This window comes from Alexandromys fortis, unplaced genomic scaffold (assembly GCF_014885135.2).
Source record: "Alexandromys fortis isolate MF-2015 unplaced genomic scaffold, M_Fortis_MF-2015_v1.1 scaffold_306, whole genome shotgun sequence".
NCBI classification, from domain to species: domain Eukaryota; kingdom Metazoa; phylum Chordata; class Mammalia; order Rodentia; family Cricetidae; genus Alexandromys; species Alexandromys fortis.
In genome coordinates, this window is record NW_026068196.1 from 784231 (window position 1) to 806479 (window position 22249).

General features: G+C 38.0%; 1 protein-coding gene across 9 annotated transcripts in view; it reads right to left on the minus strand.

The window, feature by feature from the left end:
- The window catches only part of LOC126492995 (cytochrome P450 3A6-like), a 223526-nt gene extending 201685 nt beyond the window's left edge, over window positions 1–21841 (minus strand). Inside the window, exons 1-7 of one of the 9 annotated variants that reach the window (XM_050129715.1) lie at window positions 21583–21839; window positions 19799–19892; window positions 16091–16143; window positions 13040–13139; window positions 2121–2234; window positions 1792–1880; window positions 842–990 (exon numbers count right to left, since the gene is read on the minus strand). In XM_050129715.1, coding sequence (XP_049985672.1) covers window positions 842–990; window positions 1792–1880; window positions 2121–2234; window positions 13040–13139; window positions 16091–16143; window positions 19799–19892; window positions 21583–21653 — 670 coding nt within the window. In that variant the 5' untranslated portion in view covers window positions 21654–21839. Of the gene's footprint in view, window positions 1–841; window positions 991–1791; window positions 1881–2120; window positions 2235–13039; window positions 13140–16090; window positions 16144–19798; window positions 19893–21582 lie in introns of all 9 variants that reach the window. The other 8 variants (XM_050129716.1, XM_050129710.1, XM_050129714.1 and 5 more) reach the window with 8 other exon arrangements.
- Between the last annotated feature and the right edge of the window lie 408 nt (window positions 21842–22249).

Genomic DNA, 22249 nt, shown 5'->3' on the forward strand with positions numbered 1-22249 from the left:
TTGATTACAATTTCATCCCAGTGATGTAGAGATGGTTCAGTGCATGTAAATGTATAAATATAAATCCTGACATAAATGGGCTCAAGGGCAGAAATCATAGTTTTCTCATATTTAACAACTCAACATTAAACATGCACCAAAACTGATAAAAAAAAAAGCATGTGTAATATGCAAAGATAAAGGAGGATATTGGGTCAGAACATCCAATAGTGACATGGGAGAGAATATATTGTAGTATAGTATGTGTGTGCTTGTGTATGCATGTGTGTGTGCCATGAGTATTTTTACTTTATATGCTAGCTAAAAACAAATTTAGAATATTGATAGACTTAAAAAATACCCTACAGAGCTATAGAGAAAATCCAAAATGTTAAATGCTTTCTGTTATTTTTCACACTGAATTCTGGGGTTGTTGAGGGAATTCACCTTCATTCCAAAGATGTGATAAAGACTTCTACATCTACTCTTAAAATAAATATACTATCCATAACAAAAAATCAGAAACATTTGAAGCAGATAACATTAAATTGTCTTTCATTCAAGAGATGGAGGAACGAATTAACATATGTAAATGTATAAATATAAATCATGAGTTTAGTAGATTAAAGACAAAAATGCCATGATCATCCAAGACGTTTCATAAAATATAAAGTATGTGGCAGTGATGGAGAACCACATGTGTTATGAAAATGCAATGGGTGAGAGGAGAACCAGATCATATGGGAGTGAAAGCAAGATGGGCGATGCAAGGTGTATGTATATACTATGAGAAATATTTTGTTTTCTATGTTTATTAGAATATGTCTAATATCTTAATATAGTTGAAAAACAATCTATATACCTGTAGACAAAAACAATGGATTAAAAATGCCAAATGTAAAAAGCTTTTTGGTGTTTCTCACAAAGGGATCCTGGGGATTGTTGAGGGAATCCACCTCCACTCCAAATGAGGTGCTAGTGATCACATCCATGCTGTAGGCTCCAAAGATCCTGAGTCAAGAAACAGGAGTTAGCATGTGACCCACACAGGCCCTGTCTTGAACACATAAAGCATGCAAACTACTCAAATTCTTGGAAACTGTGATACCCTGGAAGAAGTCATCCCGTGTGATATAGGAACTAAGGATGTTTCTGAGAAAAATATAAAAATGGACTCACCAAGTTTTTAGTACACTAGAGTTATTCATAGTTTGTATTCGGTATGCTCAAACAGCCTAAGAGTATCACTTCTGTGTCATTATAACAGGGTTTTACTACATTCTCCATTTTTTGGAAGCTTCTTATTTTTGAGTTTGATAGAGATGTGGGAGAAGATTTTTTTCTTATGGATATTTTTCTATGTACCTCAACAAAAACTATGATTTTAGATTGTTGAATGTTACAATCTGTAACACTCTTAGCCAAACCAACTCCTGAGAATGTTCCACATACATTCTCTTCCCACAGTTCCCAATCTTCACAACTGTAGCTGTCCTAAGATTATGTTCTTTCTAAGATATATTATAGTTTGTCTTCCAGAATATTCAAGATGACAATAGTTAATCTAATGTTGTTTCATGTACAGCTTAGGGGGTGAGACTGTGTTCACCAAGGTAATTTTGGAGTTTATCTTTCTCAAATAGTTCACAGCTGTTTAACAACGCACCACACATTTACTCTAGCTCTGGGTTAATTCAACACGGGGAATATTGTTCTGGAATAATCAACACAGGGAATATTAGCTACCTGGCAGGCTGGAGAGATCTCCAGATGGGCAAATAGGCCCCAGAAAATGCATTCAGCACTACTCACTCTTTCATGTTAACAGGTCTGCCTTCCTCTGCCTTCTGACCAATGTGTTTCACCAGTGCATCTCCATAATGTTGGATGATGGGAAACATCTAATCACAAAGCACAACACAGTCTGTTGTTAATGTAAGGTTCTGAGTCCCAATACAACTAGGCTTTCAAAATGATGAAAGGCCAGTCATATATTCTAATGGTCTGTATAAGACTGGGAAAGAACAAAAGCCATTCTGAAGAATATTATGCTCAAAGGACTGTGATGAGTTTGATATTACTATACCTGTCCTCAGACACAGTCTTATACATTTACAGTGAAAGGTCCTCCACTTTCTTACCTCCTTCAGTTTTATACTGGTGAAGGTTGGAGACAACAATGTTCGGATTCTCTTCCATTCTTCATTCTGAGACCAACTGACACTTCTTTTCAAAAATCCCTTTGGACCATAAAACTATAATACAAATAAAATATATATATATTTCCCTCCATGAGTTTCGTTACAAAACATGTATAAAACAGTCACTACTTCCTTAATAGATAATGACCATCTTTCTGGTGGCAAGTTTTATGCTTAATTTTCAATAAATATTCATCAAAGGAGAATCAAATTAGGGACAGAGAGAAGACTCAGCTGTTAGGAGCATATGCTGCTATTGCAGAAGATCTGAGTTCAGCTCCTAGCATCATGTCAGGTGGCTTAAAACTGCCTGCAGTTCCAGATTATAGGGATCAAACATACTCTTTTGGCCTTTGTGTACATTGCACACATGTTAACAAACCCATACACAGATATACATATATGCAAATAATTAAAATAATATCTTAAAATATTTAGAGTCAAGGTGAACTGCTAGAGACATGGGAACAGCCACCTTCTGGGACTCAGAAGGCCATTGCAATCCAAAACTCGCAAGTCTCTAATTACCTGTAAAAGAACTGCATAAGCTATGACCCAGGAACACTCCACTATTGGGAAGAAAGGCTCATGTGGTCTTGTCCTTTTGAGGATTTATTAGGAGGTAATGATTGTTAGGGAAGGAAGAAACATTTCATTTAGCAGTGAATATACAGGTAGGATGCTGTGTTCCTGCAAGCGCCTTTAAGAGAACATGCTATTGAAAATTAAACTTTGTTGTAGTCATTGAGTCACCAAAACCTTTTAAAAGACATCTGAGTACCTGGGGAAATCCCCTTGGACCCCTGGGAAACCCTCTAGAGCCAAGTCTCTTGCCAACCCTAAAATGGCAGCCTTAATTAAGATATCTTCTTCCCTGCTCCCATATCCACCCTTCTTCCATCTCAACCATCCCATTTCCCCAAGCTCTCCCCAACCCTCCCCTTCTACCTTCTCTCTCCCCATCTCACCTTTCCCCCACTCCCACCCTCGTGTTCCCAACTTTTGCCCAGTGATCTTGTCTACTTCCAATATCTGGGAGAAGAAATATATGTTTTTCTTTGGGTTCACCATCTTATTTAGCTTCTCTAGGATCACGAACTATAGGCTTGATGTTTTTTATTTATGGCTAGAATCCACTTATGAGTGAGTACATACCATATTCCTCTTTTTGGGTCTGGTTTATCTAACTCAGTAAAGTGTTTTCTATTTCCATCCATTTGCATGCAAAACTCAAGATGTCTTTGTTTTTTACCGCTGAGTAAAACTCTAAAGTGTATATGTGCCACAACTTTTTTTTCATTCTTCTATTGTGGGGCACCTAGGTTGTTTCCAGGTTTGGGCTATTACAAATGGTGCTGCTATGAACATAGTTGAACAAATACTTTTGTAGTATGATTGAGCATCTCTTGGGTATTTTCCCAAGAGTGGAACTGTGGGATCCTGAGGTAGGTTGACTCCCAGTTTGCTGAGAAACCACCACACTGATTTCCGAAGTGGTTGCACAAGTTTGCATTCCCACCCACAATGTATGAGTGTTCCCCTTACTCTACATCCTTTCCAGCATAGGCTATATTTTTTTTTTTGATTTTAGCTATGCTGACAGGTGTAAGATGGTATCTCAAAGTTGTTTTGATTTGCATTTCCCTGATGGCTAAGGAGGTTGAGCATGACCTTAAGTGTCTTTTAGCCATTTGAACTTCTTTTTTTTTTCTCTGTTATTCATTTAATTGTAAGCTCTAAACATGGAAGTACATATGTCTATCAAGAAGGAACAAAAAAGGAAGGCTTTATAAAAGTTACAAACTTCTGAGAGAGTTAGAATTTTCTTTTTCTGTTTTCCCCTAGGTAGTACTTATAGTGAATAGTACTGACCTATCAGGCCAAGCAGTTTCTTTATTAATTAACCAATGAAAGCAACACATAGAAAGAAGACCCACCTACATCAGGGTTTTTTTTTTTTTTTTTTGGTTTTTCGAGACAGGGTTTCTCTGTGGTTTTGGAGCCTGTCCTGGAACTAGCTCTTGTAGACCAGGCTGGTCTCGAACTCACAGAGATCCGCCTGCCTCTGCCTCCCGAGTGCTGGGATTAAAGGCGTGCGCCACCACCGCCCGGCCTGTACATCAGGGTTTTGATTCTACTGCCTGTACTGGCTTTTTGGGAGCCTAGTCTCTTTGGATGCTCACCTTCCTAGACCTAGATGGAGGAGGGAGGACCATGGACTTCCGACAGGGCAGGGCACCCTGACTTCTCTTATGACTGGAGAGGGACGGGGAAGGAGAGTAGGGGGAGTTGGAAAAAATGGGGGGATATGAGGAGGCAGAAATTTTTAATAAATAGAAAAAATTAAAAAGAGTATCTGAATAGAAGGACGAATATTTTGGAATAAGAAGGCAAACAGCAAAAGCGGTAGAAGAAAAAAATATGTAATAGCAAATAATTATAAGCAAAATGCATTATATATGGATATATTATATGTTAGCATGTTTCACATGTATTAAATGTGATAATAAGCCTATCATACATACATATATGAAAAAATGAAAACATAAAAATATTTAAGAATTACTTCCACTAAAAAAAATAAAAATCATGGTTGTGTTGGGAGACAGGCCATCCCAAGCTTTATTTGAGGTCCTATTATTAAAAAAAAAAGGGCATATATGTTCAAGATTAAGACTTTTTCTTGATGGATTTTTGTGATTAGTATGAAATGTCATTCTCCATCTGTTCTGATTAATTTCAGTTTGAAGTATATTTAGTTAGATAATAGGATAGATATATCTGCTTGTTTCTTAGGTACATTTGATTGCAATTTTTTTCTTTTTCTTTTTTTTAAATTATAAACTGGTTAGCCTAGTAGCTCAGACTTTTTATTAACTCTTATAACTTATATTAGCCCATAATTCTTGTCTGTGTTAGCCAGGTGGCTTGGTGCCATTTTTGGCAAGGCAGTCATATCTAGCTTCCTCTGAGGCTGGATCAGAACTGCAAAATTAAACTTCCTTCTTCCCAGAATTCTCATTGCACACCTCTATTTGCTGCCTGGTCACTGTCACCCTGCCTATACTTCCTGCCTGGCTACTGGCCAATCATCATTTTATTAAAAATAAAGCAAATTACCGAATAAAAGACCATTGTCCCACAGAAAATAATATTAAGTGAGTAAGAAGGAAGTACAGTCAAGCAACTTTCAAAAAACATGAGTAATGGCAGAAATAGCTGGCTGCCTGGGCAGTCACCATATAATCCTCTGCAACATTGGGGCATCCATCTTCGGCCTACAGGCCTATCATATTCAACAGACTTTTCAGTGAAGCAGGATATTCTGAATAGCTCCCCTTCTCGTCTTGACAATCTTTTGTAGTCACTTTCTTTTGTGTCCTTCTTGTCCAATTAGTAAATTATATATATACATATACATATATATATCCTTTTTCACTTTATATATCAATCCAAGTTCTCTCTCCCTTCCCTCCCCTATTCCCTCTACATACCTTCCCACCCCACCCCTATCCAACCCACATAGAAGGCAAGGCACACTGCCCTGTGGAAGGTGCAAGGCCCTCCCCCTTTATATCCAGGCCAAGCAAGGTATCCATCCAAAGAGATTAGGTTTCAAAAAAAAAAAAAAAAAAGCCAGAACATGCAGTAGAGATAAATCATAGTGCCATTGCCAGTGGTCCCTCAGTCTGCCCCAGCCATGCAACTGTCAGCCACACTCAGATGGACCAGTTTGGTCCCATGCTTGGCTCTTCCCAGTCCGGCTAGAGTTGGTGAGCTTTCACTAGCTCATGTAGACTGTTTCAGTGGGTGAATCAATCATGGTCTTGACCTCTTTGCTCACATTCCTCGCAATCTTTTTTTTAATTAAAAATTTCCACCTCCTCCCATTTCACTCTTTACTCTGAGGTAATGTCTGTATTTGAGGTTGAGGTGTGTTTCTTGTATACAGCAGAATGATGGATTTTGTTTTCATATCCATTTTTTAGCCTGTATCTTTTTATACGTGAATCGAGTCCATTGATATTTAGAGATATTAATGAACAGTGGTTGTTAATTCCTGTTATTTTTCGGTGGTAGTCTTTGTGCATTTCCATTCTTTGGGATTTGCTGGTGTGAGGTTATCTGTTGCCTGCGTTTTTGTGGGCATGGTTAGCTTCCTTGGATTGGATTTTTCCTTTTAGTACTTTCTGTAGGGCTGGATTTGTGGATAGGTATTGTTTAAGTTTGGTTTTGCCATGAAATATCTTGTTTTCTTTTTTCCGACAATTGTGGTTGAAAGCTTTGTTGATATAGTATGGGCTTGCATTGATGGTCTCTTAGTGTCTGCAGCAATCTGTCCAGGACCTTCTGGGTTTGATAGTGTCCATTGAGAAGTTGTGTGTAATTTTCATATGTCTGACTACCAGGACAATTGATCAACTATGTTCATAACAGTATTATCTGTAATAGACAGAACCTAAAATCAACATGTATGTCCCTCAACTAAAAAACAAATAAAGGAAAGGTGGTATATTTACACAATGGAGTACTATTCAGTGTTTAAAAAATGACATCTTGAAATATGCAAGAAAATGGTTGGAACTAGAAAAAGACATCCTGAGTGAGTTAATCCAGACTAGAAAAATGAGCATGGTATGTACTCATTCATAAGTGGATACTGGTTGTAAAACAAAGATAACAAGCCTATTATGCATGACCGCAGAGAAGCTACATAACAAGGGAAACCCTAAGAGAAACATATACAGATCCGCCTGGGAAGGGGACATAGACAAGATCTCCTGAGAAAATTGGGAGCAAGGACACTGGTGGAGAAAGGAAGGTAGAAGAGGAGGAAGAGGGGAGAAGGAAAGGAAGGATGAAACTTGAGGGACTGGAAAGGTCAAGATGAGAGGAAGGACAGAGAGGGAGAGCAAGGAAAGAGATATCTTGATTGAGGGAGCCATCATGGGGCTAGCAAGAAACATGGCACTAGAGGAATTCCCAGGAATCCACAAGGATGACCACTAAGATACTAAGCAATAGTGGAAAGGGTGCAAACACTGATCTCGCCCTGTAGTCAGGTTGATGACTATCTTAAATGTCACTATAGAACCTACAACCAGCAATTAATAGAAGCTGAGTCAGAAATCCACAGTGGAGAACTGGACTGAGCTCCCAAAACCCAGTCAAATAGTGGGAGGAGTGGTAATATGAGCAAAGAGGACAAGACTGTGATTGGGGATACCCATGGAAACAGTACACCTGAGCTAATATGAGCCTTACCAACTCTGGCCTGACAGTGAAGGAAACAGCATAGGACAAAACTAGGTCCGCTGAATGAGGGTGACAGTTGTATGGCTGGGTCAGATGTGGAGTCATTGTCAGTGAGACCAGGTTTTATTCCTACTGCTTGTTCTGTCTTTTTGGGAACTCATTCTCTTTGTAGGGTTACCTTGTTCAACCTAGATATAGTTGGGAGGGCCTTAGTATTGCCTTCAAGCAATGGGCTACACGTTGTTGACTCCCCATAGAAAGACCCTCTCTGAAGAGTGGGTGATGGCATGGAATGGGGGAGAAGGTGGAGGGAATGGGAGGAAGAGAGGGAGTTGAAATTGGGATTAGTATGTAAAGTAAGAAAATATAGTTTTTAAATAAATAAATTAAATAATACATATTTAAAAAGAAAAGGGAATACCATTTTTATATTCTGCTTTCTTAGTGCAACATTGCTTGATTAGCTTCCTTCTTACTTCATTCCAGTACATAATAGCACACTTCAGATTCAGTCCAATCTCTCCCCTTTGTATGCTCAATTGGCATAAGACATAGTTTATGCAAGACCCTCAGAACTCAACTTTTTCATTTTCCTTATCTTTTGATCCTTGCTCTCAGGAGCCTATCAGGGAGAACAACATATTAAATCTACTTTGAATGGCACCCAATCAGAGACACCTGAGTACAGGAGAAAGAATAGGTACTGTCATAACATATAGATAAATATGTGGGGTCAGGTCAGAAATACTGCCTGTAGAATGAAGCAAAGATAAGGTGGGGGTAAAACAGAAGGCAGTGAAGGAGAAGGAAAAGAAGAAGAAGCAGAAGCAGGAACAGGAGAAGGAGGATGAAGATGAGGAGGACGAGGAGCAGGAAGAGAAGGAGGAGGATAATGACAACAACAACAAAAGAACCAGAAATGGAGATTGAAGAAGAGGAAGAAGAAGAAGAAGAAGAAGAAGAAGAAGAAGAAGAAGAAGAAGAAGAAGAAGAAGAAGAAGAAGAAGAAGAAGAAGAAGACGAGGAGGAGGGGAGGAGGAGGAGGAGGAAGAGGAAGAGGAAGAAGAGGAGGAGGAAGAAGAAGTGAAATTATCTTTATTTGCAGAATATTACACCAGAAAACTTGTAGCAATATTCAATCATTTGAACATTGAGCCAGGATGCAAAACCAACTTAGGAAATGTGGTCTTTCTCACACCATCATGCTGAGATGTAGATCATGGACACACTTCCTGTCACAGTAACCTCCAAGAAAATATCCCTTGGAATCAACCTAACTAAGAAGGAGAAAAACCTCTACAATAAAACCTTTGAAAAGACATATTTAGACACCAGAAAATGAAAAAACATCCTATACTCTTCAGGTGGAAGAATTGATATTGTGAAATGAGCAGCCTACAAAAGCAATTTACAAATTCAATACAGGACAAAGCAAAATCCCCACCATGTTCTTCATGAAAATAGCAAAAAGGAATCCTAAAACTCAGAGGGAGCCAAAAAATATTGCAGATAAACAAGCAATATTGGGTAAAAAGAACAATATAGGAGGGATTATCAATCTAATTTCATATATAATTTTAGCTCTCAATTTGATTATTTCCTGCTATCTAGTTCTCTTAGGTGAGTTTGCTTCTTTTTGTTCTAAAGTTTTCAAATGTTCTGTTAATTTGCTAGTGTGGGATTTTTCAAGCTTCTTTATGTAGGCATTTAGTGCTATGAATTTTACTCTTAACACTGCTTTCATTGTGTCCCATAAATTTGGGTATGTTGTGTGGTCATTTTCATTGAATTTTAGAAAGACTTTTATTTCTCCCATTATTTCTTCCTTGACCCATTGGTGATTCTGGTGAGCTTTGTTTAATTTCCATGTGTTTGTGGGCTTTCTGGAATTAATATTGCAGTGACTTCCTGTTTTAAGCCATGATAATCTGATAAAATACATGGGGTTATACCAATTTTTTGTATTTGTTGAAGTTTGTTTTGTTACCGACTATGTGGTTGGTTTTTGAGAAGGTTCCATGAGGTGCTGAGAATGTATATTCTTCTTTTGTTTGGATGGAATATTTTGTAAATAGTTTGAGTCATAACATCTGTTTGTTCTCTTATATCTCTGATAATTTTTTTGTCTGACTGACCTGTGCAGTGGTGAGAGGGGAGTGTTGAAGCCCCCCACTATTAGTGTATGGCGTCTAATGTATGATTTAAGCTTTAGAAGTGTTTCTTTTACATATGAGGGTGCCCTTGTATTTGGAGCATAGATGTTTAATATTGAGATTTCCTCTTGATAGATTTTTCCTGAGACTAATATGAAATGTCGTTTTTGTCTCTTTTGATTGATATTGGTTTGAAGACTTTTTTTTAGGTATTAGGATAGCTACACCTGCTTGTTTCTTAGGTCCATTTGATTGGAATATTTTTCTTCTCAACCCTTTACTCTGAGATGATGTCTGTCTTTGAGGTTGAGATGTGTTTCTTGTATGCAGAAGGATGGATTCTGTTTTCATATCAAATCTGTTAGCCTATGCCTTTCTATGTGTGGGTTGAGTCCATTTATATTAAGAGATATTAATGACCAGTGATTGCTACCTCCTGTTAATTTAGTTTTCACTTTTGGTGATGTTAATTAGTGCATTTTTCCATTCTTTGGGATTTGCTGCTATGAGACCATCAATTGTCTGTGTTTTTATTGGTGTAGTCAACCTCCTTGGATTGGAGTTTTCCTTCCAGTTTTTTGTTTAGGGCTGGGTTTGTGGCTAGGTATTGGTTAAATCTGTTTTTGTCTTGGAATATCTTGTTTTGCCCTTCTATGGTGATTGAAAGTTCTGCTGGTTATAGTAGTCTGGGCTGACATCCATGGTCTCTTAATGTCTGCACAATGCTTGACCATGACTTTCTGGCTTTCATTATCTCCAATGAGAAGTCTGTAATTCTGATAGTTCTGCTCTGGCCTACCCCCTCAGAGTTCCCAGGATCAGGTGTGTACAAACCTGCAGAGGACCTGGCTCAGACTTACTCCCTCAGAGGTCCCAGATTCAGGCTTGGACCAGCAGAGGTTTCTAGTTCCTGCCTATTCCCTTAGATGTCCCAGACCAATACTTGGATCCATAGATGTCCTGGCTCAGGCCTACACCTTCTGAGGTTCCAGGCTCACATCTGAACCCTCGGAGATATCTGGTTCCTTCCTACTCCCTCGGAAGTCCCAGATTCACACTCAGACCAGCAGAGGTCCTGGCTCAGGCCTAGTTTCTCAGAGGTCAGAGACTCGTGCCCAGAAGCACAGGGATCCTGGCTTAGGTCTACTCCCTCGAAGGTCCCAGATTCATGTCTGAAACCTCAGTGGTCTCTGGCTTTGGCTCACTTGCTCACTGGTTACTACCCTGTACCTGTTCCAGTGTAGTCACTGTTTCAGGTCTGCTCTGGACCAGTTTGCTTGCTCAGTCCTGGTCTGCCAATGTCCTGGGACTGGATTGGCTCCCACTCCTCTGGAGCTTGCTTTCTCAGGTCTACCCCAGCCTAGGTAGCTGGTTCAGCCCCACTTCTGGGGAACTTGTTGCCTCAGGCCTGCTCTAGCCCAAGGTGAACTTCCTTGCCTCAGGCCTACTTTGGTTTAGGTTACCAGCTTTGACCTGTTTCTGTAAATCCTGGTTCTGATCCCCTCTATTTTGGTTTTTTGAGACAGGGCTTCTCTGTTGCTTGGGAGCCTGTCCTGGAACTAGCTCTTGTAGACCAGGCTGGCCTGGAACCTGTAGAGATCTGCCCGCCTCTGCCTCCCAAGTGCTGGGATTAAAGGTGTATGTGACCACCGCCCAGCTGGCACACACCTTTAATTCGAGCAACTGGAAGGTAGAGGAAGGAGGATAACTATAGAGCATTAGACTAGCATGGTCTTTAGAGTGAGTTCCAGGATAGCCAAGGGTTCTGCCTCCCAAATACTGGGATTAAATGTGTGTACCACCATCATCCAGCTTCTATTTCTATCTGCTTTCTGATCATCAGGTTAGCATTATTTGTTACAGCACAAACAAAATATCACCACAGGTTTGAATATAAGCACTAATAACACTTTCTAATAAAGCCTTAAAAACACTGCCAAATAAAGCAAACAAACAAAGAAACAAATAACCTAAGAAACACTGAAGGAGAAAGGAAAAACACTAACTTTAGTATTAATTGTGATTACCAAGATTCCTTATGAAATCTGAAGTGACACAGGAATAAGGAAATAGTGTCTTCCTGAGACAGGAGAGCTAACAAGAACTTCTGACTTCTGCTCTGTGAACCTGCATGTACCTCCTTTCTCTTGAAAATGCCACATTTGCTCTTCTAGGATGAGAAGTGACCATCACCAATAACCACTTAAACAGTGTCCCCATTAAGTGTTTTATTGTTCTGAAGAGATACCATGATCATGGAAACACTTATTAAAAAAAAACATTTATTTGGGATGGCTTAGAGTTTCAGAGGTTTAGTCCATTATCTACATGGCAGAGACAAACAGGCTGGCATGATGCCAGTGAAAGAGCTGAGAGTTCTACATCTTGGTCCATAGGCAACAAGGAGTGAACTCTGGCTACGTTGAGTGTAGCTTGAGCATAGGAGACCACAAAGCCCACCCTCACAATGACACACTTCCTGAAACAATGCAAAACCTACTTCAATAAAGCCATACCTCCTAATAGGGCCACTCGATATGAGCTTTGGGGGGGAGGGGTAGTCACATTTGAACTGCCACAGACAGCAAGCTGTTTGATAAAAGTAACCATGTCTTAGCCTGAAACATGTACACTTTAGCTTCTGTAAAACTTTTATATCTCTAGAGAAAATGTACTTCAAAGCTGGGGAAACAAAAGGCATTCTAAAATGGTCAGAAGACTATGATAGTACCTAAACCAGTGACCCAGTCTTGACCTTTTTAGAAATAGTTTTAGGCCATAGTTGAGAATTGATTGGAGAAGTCATCCTTTATTGCCAACAGTTGAGAATTTTTTCTTAGGGAAGGTTAAGCACCCCTCCTTCAAAATACAGTATGAAGAGGATAGAGAACCTACTTGAATATTGTATAGTCATTCCATAATTCCTTCGTGATAATAGGTTTGTCGGTTTTGTGGTACTTGAGTCTTTATCCCAAATCTTATACATGTCAGTAAGCTCCATACCACTGAGATATATCCCCAGATACTCATAATAGAAATTTTAAATAGTAACATTTTTATTTTTTGATTATAATAAAGTTTGTCCCTTTTCATTTCTTTCTCCAAACCTTCATATATATCTCTTATTGCAGTCTTTCATACTGATGGTCTATTTTTCTTATTAATTGTCATATGTATATACCTTCATTTTCATAATTGTAAACTTTCAGTGGGTATATTGCTCACATTTTTTTATTTTTTTTTATTTTTTTATTCTTATTTTTATTTTTGGTTTTTCGAGACAGGGTTTCTCTGTGGTTTTGGAGCCTGTCCTGGAACTAGCACTTGTAAACCAGGCTGGTCTCGAACTTACAGAGATCCACCTGCCTCTGCCTCCCGATTGCTAGGATTAAAGGCGTGCACCACCACCGCCGGGCTGCTCACATTTTTTAAAAAAAAAGAAATACATACCGGCCTATTTGTGAAGACAGAAGAAAATTCCTTCACTAGCACATTTTTTATCAAGCCTGGTTCTGCAATGGCAAGGACAGGCTGCAGCCCCTCATAGAACCTGTATTGTGAAAACAGATATGGTTAAATTTTGATGCTGATATTACTGTTGGTTCTACAAGACACAGCACCTTAGGCTTTCCAACACAAGAAGCCACTGCTTAGTTCAGGAAATGAATAGAAACATAACCCAGGCAAGGACGAAATATATGACAACAAAACAGCTCTCTAAATTCATCACAATTGAGCCAACATGGAGGAACTGAAGCCCCTGAAAGTAAACACACATGAACAAACCATACTATTCTTTGTAGTTTAAGTTCATGCACAATTTTATTAGACATTCAGAGGGAAACAGTAACAAAAGGAAGCTGAAAATCCCAGCCATGGTCAAGTTGAAAGAAAACAGAACAAGAGTCATATTTTTTTTCTAAGTTATGCAGAATGGTCAAAGAAAGAGTAAGGAAGCCCCAAAAAAGTCACAGAGGGCAGGAGTGCTGAGAATGACAAGATGCAGATCAGAGTTCAGATGACACTAACTCTGAGGCTTTTATGTTCCAGGGACAAGGAGAGTGAGAAGATTAGACTCATGATTAGGCAAAGCAATAGATACAGCTGATCAAGGATAGAAGCACCCTGACAGCATCGAAGTTATCTGTTAATATGAGGTAAGAGCCAAAAAATGCATCTGACTATGCAGTGTGCAGGCTTTGGTAGGCACTTTCTTACCAAGATTCTAAATTTGTTTCCTATCATTATCTTATCTACATGTGCTCTCCTACTTGGATGGAGCCCAAGTGAGGGGCTTCCAGTCTGCCTCTGAAAACAGTGTTCTTTAATATGTCCATCTTGGTAGGTAATGAACTCGATATACCACTGTCAAGATTTATCCATAAGAGCTACGGTACAAGAAATATCTGAGGGAGCAGAGGTGATGACAAATTAGTCTTCTGTAACTATTTTCATCCAAAGAGAGAAATAGTCTTTGACTAAGAAGAACATGATTCTTTTTCAATAAAATATAAAAAAATCTATTAGTTGGAGAGGAGACCTTGGATTTTCAGGAGTAGAAGATGTCTGGAATCCCCCCTATCACTGCAAGTTTAGTTTATTCAATAATAAAAATATTTCACCATGTTTGGAATATAGGCTGGTAATAGAGTCTTTGCTACACTGTAGAATAACATGGGCTGATGGATTTTAATATAAATACATAGAAATAAAAAATATTACAATATATTAATCATGTTTGAATTTAAAGATAAAATTATTTTATGTTATATTTTAATTTGATATGTTTGAGCATAGGCCTGAGTATATGTATGTATACAATGTACATACTGAAGCCTGCGAAGGTCTGAAGAGGTTTTGGATTCCCTGGGTTTTGAGATAGCATGTGGGTACTGGGAAAGAAATGGTGGGTCTTCCACAAAATATAACTGTTTTACTTTGTTGGTCCAACTTTCCAGGCTTTAAAGTAAAAATATTAACAACTGACAAGCAGTAATGATACAAGGAACACTTTCTTTGAAACTATTGGCAATTCATCACAGCGTGCCCTTGGCGATGGGTTACGTGTTCTTATTGACCATGTCAGTTCAGCAGACCCTATGGTGAATACTGTGGTTTCAAACGATGGACATGAAGAGGTGAAGAGGCAAACTTTGTCCACCCTGCGTATGGTACACAGCACAGTGATGTCATAACTTCCCCGGCTCTTAATAAACCTCCAGCAGCTCTAAAAGTGAAAGTTTAATAATTTTGGCCAAACCATCACACAAAGTAGTTAATGAAACTAGTCAAGAAGGAAATGGCATGCAGTAACATATCCTGCTTGTTTTTCACTGTCAGTAGTATGTGGTGAAAGGAAATATTCATACACATTCTTGCTACACAGCCATCACCTCATATCTAGTATAAACAGAAAAAGGAGAGAACGAGACAATTCAGCAACATGTGCTGTCACAGACCTCTAAGAGAGCAGTCAGGATGGAAGACAGTGAGTTCTAGGCCAACCTGAGCTTCATTGTAATTTCTAAGCCAAACTCGGTAAACTGAGACCTAGTCTCAAAAGTCAATGTGTAAAACTTAGGAGGTGTCTAGCCTACTAAAGGAACTACAAGCAAGAAAGAAATCCTAGGAATGGGAGAACTGTTCTTCCCCAGAGATGAGCACACCGTATTTGTTATCAATTATCAACTGATCAGCACCAACAGTGCTCATAAATATCATATATAAACCAAGAAGGGTCTATTTAAAAATATAGCTATTAAAATATACATTTATGTATTATATAATATATGTAATACAATATAATGTGTGCGTGTATATATGTTCATATATATATATGTAACAACAATTAGTGGAAAGAGATACCATAAATTTGAAAGAGCAAGGAGGCAATTATTGAAGGTTTTGTAGAGAACAAGGGAAAGGAGAAATAATGCAATTATATTATAATCTCAAACAATTAAAGAAATATTAAAAATATTAAAAATGAAATCAACAGGTAATTTAACATAAAATATCTATAAATCCCTATATTTATTTTTACTCCAGCCTGTATTTGAAAAGCACATAATTACTGCAAGTATATTTTATAAAAATGATTTTTATTTTACTCAGGGTGAATCATTATGGGAGGGAGAACACTCTCTTGAATTAGGACCACATATTACATATCTCTGTACTAATGCATTTCACACAATTTAAAGGAGCCCGAGGAAGGATAATAAAAGTAAAATAAAATGCCTTATAAGCCATTGGACAAAAGTAGCTGCTTGATCACTGAAGGTCATCATTTGTAGACAAATCATTACTTGCAACATTCTCAGTCTTTAAGAATGAAGGTTACAACATAAACTGGCATATGCCACCCTTGGTAGACAGGCTTGCAAACACTATAAAATAGGCAGTGCCTCCCGAGTAGCTTTGTTGACAAGCTACTCATGCCGTTTGGTGCCACATCACAATATCACAATACTATCTGATAGACATTTCCAGAATACTCACCCCCACATGTCCCCATACTTGTTTCGGCATTCTACATCAAATATTGATATACCCTAGGAAGAGATATAATATGAAAAGTTAAATTTTTTTCTATGTGTGTTGACCACTATATGAAAAAGGCATGACACAAGTCTCAGGACACCAGGTTCTTTATCTAACTCCTCCAAAGTCAGTTGAAAGAAGGTCTCTGAGGGAGAAGAACATGCAGGAGCCAAATTAAATGAAGAAATTAATGTTATTCATGATTTCTTTCCCAGGGTATTATACATTTCAATGTTTTCTTCTCTATTTAAACCAAGAATTTGTTCATTTTCTGCTATACTGTTTTGATAATGTATTGACTCTGAAATCCTGAAACACTCCATCTTTTCTATTTTTTGGGTGTGAGAGGGCACCAAGAATCAGGAAGATTGCCAAAAATATGCAAAATCTATTTTTTCTCAATTACTGACACTATCACCTAATCACTTACCTAGAATTCTAGTGTAATCAGTAAATTGAACATACAATTTATGTTTGGAGTATATTAGATTTATATAAATCTTATTGGCCAGATTAACTGAAAAGTAAGCAATAAAGTATAGGCAATATAGGTTGGTCTTTTAGTGTACATACTCAACATGGAAAGATGAGGAAATACCAATTTACATAAAGCAAACAAAATTTGAATAATCGGTCTGCATTTACACCTCTAAAACCTTGGGATATATATAATTTGTAGTTAAGTGGTATTGTAATTTTGTAGGGTATAATTGCATGTAACTCAGTGTACCTCAAACTCTGTGTGTATCATAAGGGTGACCTGAATATCCTTATTTTTCTGATTTTATCACCTGTGTACTGGAATAACAGACTTGTGCAATGGCCAGTATGTCTATTTCTGTGATTAAGCTGAGCGTGCTAGACAGAGAACTTCGGAATAAATTTCCTCTTCAGCAATGTTAATTTCAGCTGTGTGAAATTAGGTAACTGGGCAGATGATGGAGTTCTGCCTGTGGATCATTTGCCTCATGCTGAGAACCAGGCTCGTGTAAGGTTTCTCAGAGGCCATAATGAAAGGAGAAGGAAACATGAGTTCTCTGTGCTTGTCCAGTAGCAGACTTGGCTGGACTAGGGCTGGAGCCTGATCCTTGAAGAAGTTAAGGTTGTAGGTTTTTTTGTTTGTTTGTTTGTTTTTATCAGATTCTTTCTCCTGGGCTGAGTTTGCCAGTCCTAAAACAGCTAGATCTGGGACATCTTGCATTCTCTTTGCCAGTGTTGTTTGATTTACCTCTCTGCTGACCTTTGCCATTAAGCCATGCAAATAGCATTAAAAAAAAAAAAACAATGCTGTTTAAGATACATGCTTGTCATGAGTTGTCAGCTTATGTAAGACTCTCAGTCTCAGTTATGTGTCTTCTTTACTTCTTGTCTCCGGTCCTCACCCTCCACATCTCACAATCTTCACATTTGGGACCCTATTTCCTGCAGATTAAGGTGAAGTTTTGCCCAACATGGGACTCAAGTATAGGAAATAAACAAGCATGAGCACTGCCACAATGAATATATAAAGAGTCTGATCAGGGACTGTTTATAAAAAAGAAAGGGTAACAGAACCTGTTAGAGTTTCTAACGAGCACTTTCTTTTCCTTCATAGGCTTCCTTTATCTGCATTCATGTTCTAGCTAATGCTTGTAAAGCATTTAGAAAAGTTACTTATATTCATTAAAAAAATTATCTCCTTGGTTTCCTGAAGAAAGTTCTGCAAGTTTAAATGTGTAGGTGAATGGTTAAAAATACAACACCACCTATGACGGCCAAGAAAGTTTCCTATTGATGGATTCATGATGAAACAATACCCAGTCCTTCCTTCCTTCCTTCCTTCCTTCCTTCCTTTCTTTCTTTCTTTCTTTCTTTCTTTCTTTCTTTCTTTCTTTCTTTCCTTCCTTCCTTCCTTCCTTCTTTCTTTCTTTCTTTCCTTCCTTCCTTCCTTCCTTCTTTCTTTTTTTCTTTCTTTCTTTCTTCCTTCCTTCCTTCCTTTCTCTCTCTCTTTCTTTCCTTCCTTCTTTATTTTTCTTCTGTTTTTCTTGCATTCTTTTACTTTGTCTTTCTCCTTCCTTCCTTCACTTCCCCTTCCTTTCTTCCTCCATCCCTCCCTTCCTCTTCTTTTCTTTCTTTCTTTCTTTCTTTCTTTCTTTCTTTCTTTCTTTCTTTCTACATTTCTCATTCTCAGTCCTCCCCATCAACACCTCACCATTCAAGACCCTCATTCCTTGGATTAGAATCAGTCTAAAATATGCAAAGCCTTGGATTTGATACCCAACTCCCTATAATTAACCCCATATTTAAGATATTGTTGTAAACACAAGTGATGAGTAAGCACGTACAGGAAACCATGGCCATCATCGATGCAGCAAGCTTGTGGCCAGTCTTCACTACAGCAGATACTTCTTGAAACAAAACCCAAAACAAAAGAAAACATAATGCAAAAAAGTGTATTTCGTAGGAAATAAATTTAATATGTCATCTGAAAAATGAAGGGAAAATGATTGCTTATTTTCAATTTCATGAGAGTATGGAATTATTAGTAATTTAAGCAAAAAAATTAGTTTGGAAGATTTATGACATGATTGATAGGACTCAAGTTTTTGGAAAAGGAAATTTACTAGCAGTAAAAGCTTCACACTGACACTGTTGTTGGTCTCATGGGTGTGAATGTAGGGATGACAGTCCAGGAGCCCTTCCCTTTAGAAATCATCCACAAAGGCTCTATATAAATTCACAGGTCTGATTATATATGTATGTGCATGTTTGTATATATGCATACATTTATATAAAAATACACAAAAACTTTATATCTATGTGTATATATGTATATATGCATATATACATGCATGTATATATATATTCCTCTCACCACAATCTAATTTTTGCCTTTTTATGAAGTTGTCATATAACACTTTTTTGAATATCAATTCTGCTTCTGTTTCAAAGCACAAAATTCACTTAATGGTTAAATATCAGAAGTTGACAGACAACATCATCCCATCTACCATAATCCCACACCTCAGCATCCTGAATAAGGTTCTACTTTGAAGTGAAAAGGAGTAAAACCTTTTTGTTTGAGCTCTCAGTGCACCCTACTTACACACATAAGAAATCATAAGTGACAAAAACACTGCTAGAGACTTAAAAATAATAACAGGATATGTAATGGTTATATTGAGGATTCAGTTATCTGCATATTCCTCATAAGTAACTGTGTGCCTTTTTATAAGCATGCACTAGAGCTACTCAGCAGGAAGGGAAAATGTTAGTATTCAACTCTGATGTGACTACTGCACTAAAGTTGCTGAGATGCCGCCCAAGATCCTTGATATGTATTTCTTCAAACGCTGAATCAGAGAAACTGTAATTTTCTGGAATCTGTACTGAAAATGCTTAAATCTGATGCTTCCAAATTCTATATTTTCAGGTTTTTAGCATCTGGTAATACTGTGTTAACATTTAAGACAGACATCTGACACAAAATTCAGGTCCCCCAAAAAAACATGTCTAATCTTGCCCAGGATAAATGGTCAAAGATCAGTATGTAGCACCAACTATTCTGAAAGCTGAAAAATGTAGCTTCCAATGACCATATACACTGATGAACTGACATAATCTCATGACATTCATGAAATAGTCACAGACATAAGAACTAAATTAGGGAATACAAGCATAACTCACCTTCCTATATTTAAGCATCGTCCCAACAAAAGGCAGAGGTTTGGGGCCAGGAATCCCTAACTTCTTAAAAAGTCCATGTGAAGAGGTTCCATACCTAAAATATAGAGGAAGAAACCAGGTCATGAGCTTGTTAACACACATATATATTCACATATGTACACACATTAACCATGAATATATATAAATGAGACATATGTGAATAAGTGTATTTATGCTTCTGAATGAGTGAATATGTATATTCATTGCATGTGCATAATATTAAATCTTATTTAATATTATGTAATGCATAATATTAAATCATTGTACCACATGCATAAATATACATATTCAATCATTCAGAAACATCAATACACTTATTCACATATGTACTCATTTATGTATATTATTTTGTAGTATATCAGTATGTACTGATTTCTTTCCCCTTGGGTACAACTATTAACAACTACAAAAGTCTATCTACTGAGGGAGAATTTAACATGAAAATGTGGTACAATAATCCTGTTAACACACAATTTATTATAAACCTTTAGGTTAACTCTTAAAGGCCCCAGTCCTAGAGTTAATATGTAATAAAACTTTCTAACCTTAAATTTGAATGTTACTGAGGGGATCACCAGAGTTAGCATGTAAACCAAAATCATCAGTGTGGGTACCACAATGCAAGATTCACATGATTCCTTCTCAACATTATGTGAACAGTCAGTAGTGAGGGTGCTCAGTGGTGAAGGGCAGTCCACCAGCATCGTCGCTTGACAAGACTCTAATTTGTTCTGTCGCTCATAATGAAAATTGTGCAGTTTCCCAGATGCAGCTTTTAGCCTAGAATTATGGCTATGCAGCTAAGAGCAATTGCTGCTCTTGAAGGAGACAGAGGTTCAGATACCAGCAGCCACATGACAGCTCACAACTGTCTATAATTCCAGGGCCTTGGAAATCCAATGTATTATTTTTAACCTCAATGGGCATCTGAAATGCAGGTGGTACATATATGTACATGCAGGCACAATTGTCATATGCACAAAATAAAAATAAATATATTTTTAAAGATATAGAGTTTGAGTCATCTTCTGTTTAAGAATAAAATATTGATTGATACTGCAGCTTTCTTTCAGGCATTCTTGCTCTGGCAATAAAGATCTCAAACAAATTCATGTAATAACCACATAAACTCATATTTCTGCAAGGTGGACTTTAGACAAATGTCTACCTTGGTCTTTCAGTGGTACCTTACTGAGGTGAAATATTGTTTCCAGGAAAGTTTGAACAGCACTATGCTGTGCCCCAGTGAAGTGACTAATGACTAATTCTATCCCGTTTCTTCATACATAGCACAATGCCAGCTTTCTGTACTAAGATGATCACACACAAGACATTTAGGTATTAGATGTTGTCTTTAATCCAACAATATCTGTGACAATACTCTCAGAGAAGGCAGGCCTGAGTCTAAGAAATAATTAATAGCTCATATGTAGATTACTACATTGTGGGTTCTAGATCCTGCAAATCCTCCTATTCTGTTGTGACAAACTAATGACAAACAAATGGCAGGAAACAATCCTGTAGAAACAGCTCAGTCTAACCATTTTAAGCCTACTGGAACTTTAACGGTAGTTGAGAACTTTTGACTGAAAAGCACAGTGAGATACATGGTTTAGTTTACAGCCAAAATGCGTTCAGCTGTGGCAGTATTAATTTCCACTGGATTATATCTTCTGGTTTTTAGATAGGTCTGAGAATCATTCCAACTCTAGGACCACAAAGGAGAGGCATCAGCCCTTACTCACAGGTAGAGGAGCACCAGGATGGTAGCCAGCAGTGCCCATGTTTCCATGGAAAGGCTTAGAATCAGGTCCATTGCTCTTTTCTTCCAAGAAATCTGCTCTCTGACTTTTCCTTATAGGTGAGGACTTTAGTTCTCCTTCTGAGACCAGGGGTGAAACTCTGAAGCTAAGCCACAGTATTTATGTTTGAGGAAGGGGGTGGAGCAGTTGATACTGGCAGTAGAAAGACCAAGTGTGTATCTATCATGGTTATGGAGAATATGAGTGTCCTCTTCACTTGGCAGTTCTCAATAGTGCATGCTAACCCACATTTTGAATTCTTCACTGTTCTTTTCTCTAGGAAATTAATAGTTAAACCAATGCTCTCAGTGAGACCAGAGGTCATAGATGTTTATCAAAATTGAGACAATGGGGATTGGGAACTCACCAAGGCCAGCTGGCCTGGGTCTGAAAAAGCCTGGGTCAAAACTGGTCTCTCTGAACATAGCGGACAATGAGGACTACTGAGACCTCAAGAACAATGGCAACGGGTTTTTGATTCTACTGGACCTATTGGTTTCGTGGGAGCCTAGGCAGTTTCGTGGATGCTCACCTTACTAGACCTGGATGGAGGTGGGTGGTCCTTGGACTTCCCACAGGGCAGAGAACCCTGATTGCTTTTTGGGCTGAT